The 9,990-nt window shown below is 45.8% G+C and overlaps 1 protein-coding gene across 1 annotated transcript; it reads right to left on the reverse strand.

Moving 5' to 3' along the window:
• Positions 1-102: 102 nt before the first annotated feature.
• LOC103518966 lies at positions 103-8,713 on the reverse strand. The gene is made up of 12 exons (XM_008484047.2): positions 8,686-8,713; positions 7,659-7,896; positions 7,229-7,365; positions 6,705-6,845; positions 3,863-4,127; positions 3,154-3,253; positions 2,288-2,368; positions 2,035-2,173; positions 441-491; positions 335-385; positions 229-279; positions 103-173 (listed from the first exon to the last, which is right to left on the reverse strand). The coding sequence occupies exons 1-12, from the start codon at positions 8,711-8,713 to the stop codon at positions 103-105; spliced, it is 1,353 nt and encodes a 450-aa protein (XP_008482269.2).
• Positions 8,714-9,990: the final 1,277 nt, after the last annotated feature.

The following is a 9,990-nucleotide window of genomic DNA, read 5'->3' on the forward strand; positions in this document are numbered from 1 at the left end:
TATCCTATAGGAAGGAAAGTAATGTAATTGGGTCAAATTTTCGATGGTCAGTTTTTAGTGTCAAAACACGTTTTGAAGTCCCTAGAGCCTAAATCCAAAGTTTCAGCGTAGGTCTACCCTACCTACATCCATGAGTCTACTGAATAGGAGTTCTAAATTATTAGCGTCCGGCCCTGAAAATCAAATGGAATAGATGAGAGGTGGCTATTCTTGGTAGGTCTACCCTACCTACATCCATGAGTCTACTGAACAGGAGTTCTAAATTATTAGCGTCCGGCCCTGAAAATCAAATGGAATAGATGAGAGGTGGCTATCCTTGGTAGGTCTACCCTACCTACATCCATGAGTCTACTGAACAGGAGTTCTAAATTATTAGCGTCCGGCCCTGAAAATCAAATGGAATAGATGAGAGGTGGCTATCCTTGGTAGGTCTACCCTACCTACATCCATGAGTCTACTGAACAGGAGTTCTAAATTATTAGCGTCCGGCCCTGAAAATCAAATGGAATAGATGAGAGGTGGCTATCCTTGGTAGGTCTACCCTACCTACATCCATGAGTCTACTGAACAGGAGTTCTAACGTACCTACATAAACAAGTAGGTGGGTAGGTACCTAGGTAATACCTAAACTACATAAAGAGTAAGATTATTATAGCTTTCCATTGAGTGATGCCAATCTCACTCGGCATATGGCACAAACTCTGGATTTTTTTTAAAGAGGTTTGACAGAGGGAACTGTAACTGCTATGGTCTTATCGTCCCGAAATCGAAGAGAGAAGGAAGAATTTTTTTAAGAGGTTTGACAGAGGGAACTGTAACTGCTATGGTCTTATCGTCCCGAAATCGAAGAGAGAAGGAAGACAGGTTAAAGAAAGCCAGCCGTTCCGAGAACGAACATTATCCCATCAGGATAAAATCCGCCCCGGGCGGGAATCGAACCCGCGTCTAGCGCCGTTCCGAGAACGAACATTATCCAGGATAAAATCCGCCCCGGGCGGGAATCGAACCCGCGGCCTAGCGCTTACCGGTGTTCCGAGAACGAACATTATCCCATCAGGATAAAATCCGCCCCGGGCGGGAATCGAACCCGCGGCCTAGCGCTTCCAGGTCGAGAACGAACATTATCCCATCAGGATAAAATCCGCCCCGGGCGGGAATCGAACCCGCGGCCTAGCGCTTACAAGGTAGAAGTCTTATCGTCCCGAAATCGAAGAGAGAAGGAAGACAGGATAGGAGGAAAGCCAGCCGTTCCGAGAACGAACATTATCCCCGCCCCGGGCGGGAATCGAACCCGCGGCCTAGCGCTTACAAGGCAGACGCACTACCAACTAAGCTAACTAGGCTGGCAAAGAGAGAAGGAAGACAGGATAGGAGAAAGCCAGCCGTTCCGAGAACAAACATTATCCCATCAGGATAAAATCCGCCCCGCGGGAATAGAACCCGCGGCCTAGCGCTTACAAGGCAGACACACTACCAACTAAGCTAACTAGGGTGGCTGCTGCTGCTTGCTTTTCTCAGCCCCACTCAGACTGGGTAAGGGGTAGCTTGTCTCCTCAGGAAAACCCCGTTATTAAGCAGCTATACAGTGACGTTAAAGGGAAGTATTGTGTCTCTTATCGCCCATCTGATGATGGATATACTACGGGATGGGCATGTTACGACACAGGCCACATGCGTCTAATGTAGCAGTTGTTTCATTGCTACGAAATAAAAACGGCGGTGGACTGTGTAGTGTGTACACTACTCTACGAACTTGGTACACTCTGTAAAGTGGCATCAAGAAAAAATCTACAGTGTACCTACTGGCACCTTAACTTTTATTCCCCCTCCCAGTTTGACTTACTTGGAGTGAAAGGGCACACTGGTAGCCAGATGGTGAGAGAGATGGAGATAGAGAGTGAAAGGGCACACTAGTAACCAGATGATGAGAGAGATGGAGATAGAGAGTGAAAGGGCACACTAGTAAAAAAAATATATATATATAGCAGTTCACTGCTACGAAACACTGAGGTTTGTAACCCACAAAAAATCGACTTACATTGAGGGGTGCTGCTAGCTGAGTATAGTAGGGGTTCCAAATATAGCCAGCAGCCGTACATCGGGTATGTAGAACTTTCACTGTGGCGTCCACCCCCACTGGATTCACGTAGATGGCCCATTCATGATTCCGCGTCTGAAAATAAAAAAGAAATCTCACTCAGGAAGATAACCCCAGCGTCGCCCATTGGCTTGATATAATCTGTAATAATTGCCTGGCTAGGGGACGTTAAACAGAGAGTAGCCTAGCGTCTGGCTGTGGGACTAGAAACAGGGAGGAAGCGTCCACCCCCACTGGATTCACGTAGATGGCCCATTCATGATTCCGCGTCTGAAAAGAAAAAAGAAAACCCACTCAGAAAGATAACCCCAGCGTCGCCTATTGGTTTGATATAATCTGTAATAATTGCCTGGCTAGGGGACGTTAAACAGAGAGTAGCCTAGCGTCTGGCTGTGGGACTAGAAACAGGGAGGAGAACAGCTAAACCTAACCAGCCTAGCTGGCAGCTTTCAAAGGGTTCTCTCTGCTTTTAAAGAATAAGCACAAGTCTCACGATGGTTGACTGCGGTTCAGGACGAGCTAATTAAACATCGCTAGAGACCATCACCCTGGTGTATGGCTGATAAAAGAGATATTTTCTCTATTTTGTTATCACCTTTTGAGGTATAGCTAAAGCCGCTACAACAACATATACAGTATGTAACTGAGAAGGTTATACACTTACCACGTTAGTATTCTGAGGACCTGCATATCTCAGATTGGCCTCAATGACTGTTTCACTCTGTGTACCATCCGCATGTATCAGCTGGGTTAGTTTCATATAGCTGAAACCAGAGATCACTCAATGAGTAAAGGGACTTTTCAGTCCTATGCTGACAATATATAAACAAGGTACACATATATTCTATTCTATTGTTACAATCTCATAAGTTCACAACTCTTCATTGTACCTTAGTACCTTGAACGTAAGTGGGATGCTAGAGACCATCACCCTGGTGTATGGCTGATAAAAGAGATATTTTCTCTATTTTATCATCACCTTTACACCTTTGGGGTATAGCTAAAGCCGCTACAACAACATATACAGTATGTAACTGAGAAGGTTATACACTTACCACGTTAGTATTCTGAGGACCTGCATATCTCAGATTGGCCTCAATGACTGTTTCACTCTGTGTACCATCCGCATGTATCAGCTGGGTTAGTTTCATATAGCTGAAACCAGAGATCACTCAATGAGTAAAGGGACTTTTCAGTCCTATGCTGACAATATATAAACAAGGTACACATATATTCTATTCTATTGTTACAATCTCATAAGTTCGCAACTCTTCATTGTATCTTAGTACCTTGAACGTAAGTGAGAAACCAAGGAAGACAGCCTAAGGACCCTAAGGTGTATTTTCCTTTCGGAAACGGAATCGATTCTATTTTGGAAACTGAAATAGCGCCTGTACTAAACCATAGGAAATCCAAAATGGCGCGCTTTCGGAATGGGTTCCGTTTCGGAAAGGCTCCCGAAAGTATTGTCTTCCCTCGTCCATATAATGAGAGACATATTACGTAATGGACATGCTACGACACGGAAACCAAGTAAGACAGCCTAAGGTGTATTTTCCTTTCGGAAACGGAATCGATTCTATTTTGGAAACTGAAATAGCGCCTGGACTAAACCATAGGGAATCCAAAATGGCGCGCTTTCGGAATACGTTCCATTTCCGAAAGTTTCCCGAAAGTATTGTCTTCCCTCGTCCATATAATGAGAGACATATTACCTAATGGACATGCTACGACACAGACCACGCGAGTCTGAAGACCACTCACCCATAGACAAATCCATCGATTCGGTCAAACGAGGCTATAGCGCGTAGCTCTCTCGCCTCACTAGGCGCATAGCCGCGCTCTATAGTGGAACACACCCAATGGGCGCGCTTCTCGCGCTTGTCCACCACAACGGAACGGCCGAGTATACTCTGTTGGCCGAATAACTGGAGGACGGTGTCGTTACCGGCCGTTTTGAGCATGGAGAGGCCGTCAAGCGTTCCGAACTTGCCGCTGAGGTCGCCCGCCTCATACTGGTCCGGTGTGCCTGGGGACAGAGAGGGTTAATTGATTGATCGATCGAAGTGACGTCTAAGTTTAAACTGTGTGTTGAGTTTTAATGGGTCATGAAATCCTCAATTTTGCCCAAACTAATTACTTTTCGGGGGGGGGGGGATTGCAAAAGCCGCGAAGTGATCCTGATTTTCGGAAGTGGTCCGCCAGCCAAGGCTTATTGGGAACCCCTGCTATATTTGGTGGCAAAAAGTATCCCGAGGGGGTTGGCCCGGGCCCCCTGCCACCCTAAATACCGCCCTACACTTTGCCTTTCACGAAGGTTAATCGTTTACTAACCTGTAAAGCACAAGGGCGCGGTGTGCAATGCTCCATTCATGTTTGAGAGGAAGATAAGTATCCCACGTACTACTGGTGCCTAGTTTATTGCTCAACTCTCCCACAGGATAGTTGTCTTGCGTACTGGTTTCTGCAAAAAGAAAAGTAAAATTGCCTGGATAGTGATTGGGTGGTAGAGCTCTATCAGGGAAACCGTGCGACCCTGTAAAAAGGCACACCTAACCAGCCTAGCTAGATGATAGTTTCAAAGGGTTTTCCCTGCTTGAAAAGAACAAGCACAAGTCCTCACGATGGTTGACTGCGGTTCAGGACAAGCCAATTAAACATAGCTAGAGACCATCAGCCCGGTGTATTGCAGAAAAAAAGATATTCTTTCTTTATTCTGCCATTCCCATTCGGCTAGAGCTGAAGCCGCTACAACAACATCAACCCAGTTTAAACTCCTCTTTTATTGGTATCAATTCCACCACTTACCCGCTTCTAAACTCATCCTCTTCGTGGGGTTATACACGTCCCTAATCCCTTCACACATCTTATTCCCCCTCTCCAGGCTAGGCTTGGGCGGTAGCTCGTGTATTTTAATATTGCCCAGGACACCCTCTGGTGGCGGTTCGATGAAACGGTACGACACAAATGTGACGTCATAAGGGGACTTCTGAGCAAAGGAGATGGTCGCTTTGATTCCGCTGTGGTTGACGATTGCCCTGGAAAATAGAAAATGCCTTGTTTATTCTGCTCGAATGCATGAGAGTTAAGGTGTGTCCAAACATAATCGATTGGCTGTCGACGAGTTGAATCTATGTTGTCGATGCAGTGTGGACGGTTCTTTTTTTAAAAGAGGTTTGATAGGGGGAACTTTAACTGCTAAGGTCGTATCTTCCCGAAAGCGAAGAGAGAAGGAAGACAGGATACGAAAAAGCTGTGATCCGTTCAATCGAGAACTAATCTTATCCGTTTAGGACAAAATCCATCCCGGACAGGAATCGAACCCGTGACCTATCTCTGTCAAGGTAGAGCGCTACCCTCCAACCTAACTAAGCTGGCGTTAAATGACTTTAAAGTGACCTTAAATCGTCCAACCTTTTTTAAACAAACTTACTTCAGTGCCGTAGGGTTATGCAGATGGATGGGGCTACAACTCAGATACGCGTCTGTATGCTCGTTGTCATAAATCACCAAATAGTACCTATGCCGGTTCTGTTTGAAGTTGATCAGCCCCAGTGCGGGATCCCGATAGATGGTTTTCTTCCCCACCTTGAGTTTGCCGAGGCGCTGGTCCAAATGGCCGCTGTTCTCGTAGACCAACTGGAGGAAGTCGCAGTTCTCGCGGGACTTGTCTGTGAAAACCGGTTTCGAGATTAGAATAATATTTTGCATTAGGTCAGCAACTCACGCTCTGGCCGTCCAGACCGGGGTCTGTCACACAGTCAAAACGTTCAGACCTGGAAAAGGGCGTCAGACCTGGGTCTGACAAACCGTCCGAGAGACTTGGGTCTCGAGATTTCTCCGCCACTCACGCTCCGCTCAGACTGTCTGACAAACCTAGATTTGTTGGACTTTGTGTTCGTCTGTGAAATTAGAAATCTAGGGACCCAATTCATACCTACCTTGGAAATCTAGGGACCCAATTCATACCTACCTTGGAAATCTAGGGACCCAATTCATACCTACCTTGCTTAGTTTCCCTTATGGGTCAAAATTCGGAAAACCCCCTTTTTTCCCATAGTAAATGATTTCTCACCTGCTACAAGCGAGTCGATCCCCGCGTGCTTTCGGCCCATAGTCATCGTACAGTACAAACGATTTACCCAGAACTGCTCCGGCGCCACTCAGCGGTATAAATCTATCATAGAACACTTGTCGCGCGATGCGGTCGTTCTGCGATTTCTCACCGGCGATATTAATAAGGCTGCCTAGACGCGTGGAAATATCCCCAGATTGACACCAGTGCTTGGCGTGTGCGCAGAGCGACTCGTTTTTGGCGTTGAATGTGTAGACCTGTGAAAATAGGGCATGACAATGAAATTTATTCGGTGGTGTAGTATAACAGAGGAAGACAAATTACTTATTCGGTGGTGTAGTGGCAGCCAAACCGCCAAAAAGGGTGTTCCAACATTGGTACACCGGGCATGAGAAGGGTAGCTGCCGGAAAGATTCCTCTGTAAATTTATTAAAATTTGGGCAAAGGATTATTCTGACTTAAAAGATAAAAAGAAGAAGGACTAAAAAAAGAAAGAAAGACTGCTAGACTAGAAAGAAAGCTTATGTTTACCTTGTTTGGGGGGAGGGACGTTATAAATACTAATCCCATACGGGTTCCAATGACCATATATGGCGGAATCTTCGCAAGGAAACTCAAGAGACTCTTGTACTGAAGTCATGTGGATATGATAGCCACTGGTATCATTCAAACCTGAAACAAATTAAACAATGATTACCGATACAGTGGGATTGAGAGCAGAGGTAGGTTAGCACACTACACTCATGAGGGTAAAGCCGACTAAAAACTTTAGCAGTTAGGTATACCTACAGTGACTTTAACTTTGTCATAGAAAATGAACAAACAGCCCGTTCCAGAGTTATTGCGGAAAGGAACAAGTACCTACAACAAAATATCTTTTAAGTCAGAATAACAAAAAATTTTCACTGCTCAGTCTAACTCTAAATAGACGGCAGACCGTTTCATGAAAAAGTTCCTATCGGCCCCCCAAAAGTCCGGTAGAGCCCACAGCCCAATATCTCAAACGAGCTCAAAATTTCATGAGCAATTTTACTTGTTTGCTACATATGACTTACCTTGTAAGTCCAGTTCCATATCAACATAATCGTACTCAGACTCCTGATAGAATTCGATCTTGCCTTTTAAACTCGCGATCTCTCCATTGCCGAACCAGTCCCGAACCACAACTTTCCGTCGATGAATCTGTTCTATCCTGAAATCAAAAGATTACCACCCTAGTTACCTTGGAAGGAAGTGCGATGCCTTGTAAGCTCTGTAAGCGTTGCAACCGCCGGTTCAAACATTTCATCGCCAGCCTAGTTAGCTTAGTTGGTAGTGCGTGTGCCTTGTAAGCGCTAGGCCGCGGGTTCGATTCCCGCCCGGGGCGGATTTTATCCTGTGACCTATCTCTGTCAAGGTAGAGCGCTACCCTCCAACCTAACTAAGCTGGCGTTAAATGACTTTAAAGTGACCTTAAATCGTCCAACCTTTTTTAAACAAACTTACTTCAGTGCCGTAGGGTTATGCAGATGGATGGGGCTACAACTCAGATACGCGTCTGTATGCTCGTTGTCATAAATCACCAAATAGTACCTATGCCGGTTCTGTTTGAAGTTGATCAGCCCCAGTGCGGGATCCCGATAGATGGTTTTCTTCCCCACCTTGAGTTTGCCGAGGCGCTGGTCCAAATGGCCGCTGTTCTCGTAGACCAACTGGAGGAAGTCGCAGTTCTCGCGGGACTTGTCTGTGAAAACCGGTTTCGAGATTAGAATAATACCTATGTTGCATTAAGTCAGCCACTCACGTTCAGGCGGTCCAGACCGGGGTCTGTCAGACCTGGAAAAGCGTCAGACCTGGGTCTGACAAACCGTCTGAGAGACTTGGGTCTCGAGATTTCTCCGCCACTCACGCTCCGCTCAGACTGTCTGACAAATCTAGATTTGTTGGACTTTGTGTTCGTCTGTGAAATTGGAAATCTAGGGACCCAATTCATACCTACCTTGGAAATCTAGGGACCCAATTCATACCTACCTTGGAAATCTAGGGACCCAATTCATACCTACCTTGGAAATCTAGGGACCCAATTCATACCTACCTTGGAAATCCAGGGACCCAATTCATACCTACCTTGGAAATCTAGGGACCCAACCTTGGAAATCTAGGGACCCAATTCATACCTACCTTGGAAATCTAGGGACCCAATTCATACCTACCTTGGAAATCTAGGGACCCAATTCATACCTACCTTGGAAATCTAGGGACCCAATTCATACCTACCTTGGAAATCTAGGGACCCAATTCATACCTACCTTGGAAATCTAGGGACCCAATTCATACCTACCTTGGAAATCTAGGGACCCAATTCATACCTACCTTGGAAATCTAGGGACCCAATTCATACCTACCTTGGAAATCTAGGGACCCAATTCATACCTACCTTGGAAATCTAGGGACCCAATTCATACCTACCTTGGAAATCTAGGGACCCAATTCATACCTACCTTGGAAATCTAGGGACCCAATTCATACCTACCTTGGAAATCGTGCAATGCTCCATTCATGTTTGAGAGGAAGATAAGTATCCCACGTACTACTGGTGCCTAGTTTATTGCTCAATTCTCCCACAGGATAGTTGTCTTGCGTACTGGTTTCTGCAAAAAGAAAAGTAAAATTGCCTGGATAGTGATTGGGTGGTAGAGCTCTATCAGGGAAACCGTGCGACCCTGTAAAAAGGCACACCTAACCAGCCTAGCTAGATGATAGTTTCAAAGGGTTTTCCCTGCTTGAAAAGAACAAGCACAAGTCCTCACGATGGTTGACTGCGGTTCAGGACGAGCCAATTAAACATAGCTAGAGACCATCAGCCCGGTGTATTGCAGAAAAGGTTTCTTTATTCTGCCATTCCCATTCGGCTAGAGCTGAAGCCGCTACAACAACAACAACCCCGTTTAAACTGCTCTTTGATTGGTATCAATTCCACCACTCACCCGCTTCTAAACTCATCCTCTTCGTGGGGTTGTACACGTCCTTAATCCCTTCACACATCTTATTCCCCCTCTCCAGGCTAGGCTTGGGCGGTAGCTCGTGTATTTTAATATTGCCCAGGACACCCTCTGGAGCTAGAGACCATCAGCCCGGTGTATTGCAGAAAAAAAGATATTCTTTCTTTATTCTGCCATTCCCATTCGGCTAGAGCTGAAGCCGCTACAACAACATCAACCCAGTTTAAACTCCTCTTTTATTGGTATCAATTCCACCACTTACCCGCTTCTAAACTCATCCTCTTCGTGGGGTTATACACGTCCCTAATCCCTTCACACATCTTATTCCCCCTCTCCAGGCTAGGCTTGGGCGGTAGCTCGTGTATTTTAATATTGCCCAGGACACCCTCTGGTGGCGGTTCGATGAAACGGTACGACACAAATGTGACGTCATAAGGGGACTTCTGAGCAAAGGAGATGGTCGCTTTGATTCCGCTGTGGTTGACGATTGCCCTGGAAAATAGAAAATGCCTTGTTTATTCTGCTCGAATGCATGAGAGTTAAGGTGTGTCCAAACATAATCGATTGGCTGTCGACGAGTTGAATCTATGTTGTCGATGCAGTGTGGACGGTTCTTTTTTTAAAAGAGGTTTGATAGGGGGAACTTTAACTGCTAAGGTCGTATCTTCCCGAAAGCGAAGAGAGAAGGAAGACAGGATACGAAAAAGCTGTGAGAAGGAGATGGTCGCTTTGATTCCGCTGTGGTTGACGATTGCCCTGGAAAATAGAAAATGCCTTGTTCATTCTGCTCGAATGCATGAGAGTTAAGGTGTGTCCAAACATAATCGACCGGCTGT

This window comes from Diaphorina citri, unplaced genomic scaffold (assembly GCF_000475195.1).
Source record: "Diaphorina citri unplaced genomic scaffold, Diaci psyllid genome assembly version 1.1 scaffold2458, whole genome shotgun sequence".
NCBI classification, from domain to species: Eukaryota; Metazoa; Arthropoda; class Insecta; order Hemiptera; family Psyllidae; genus Diaphorina; species Diaphorina citri.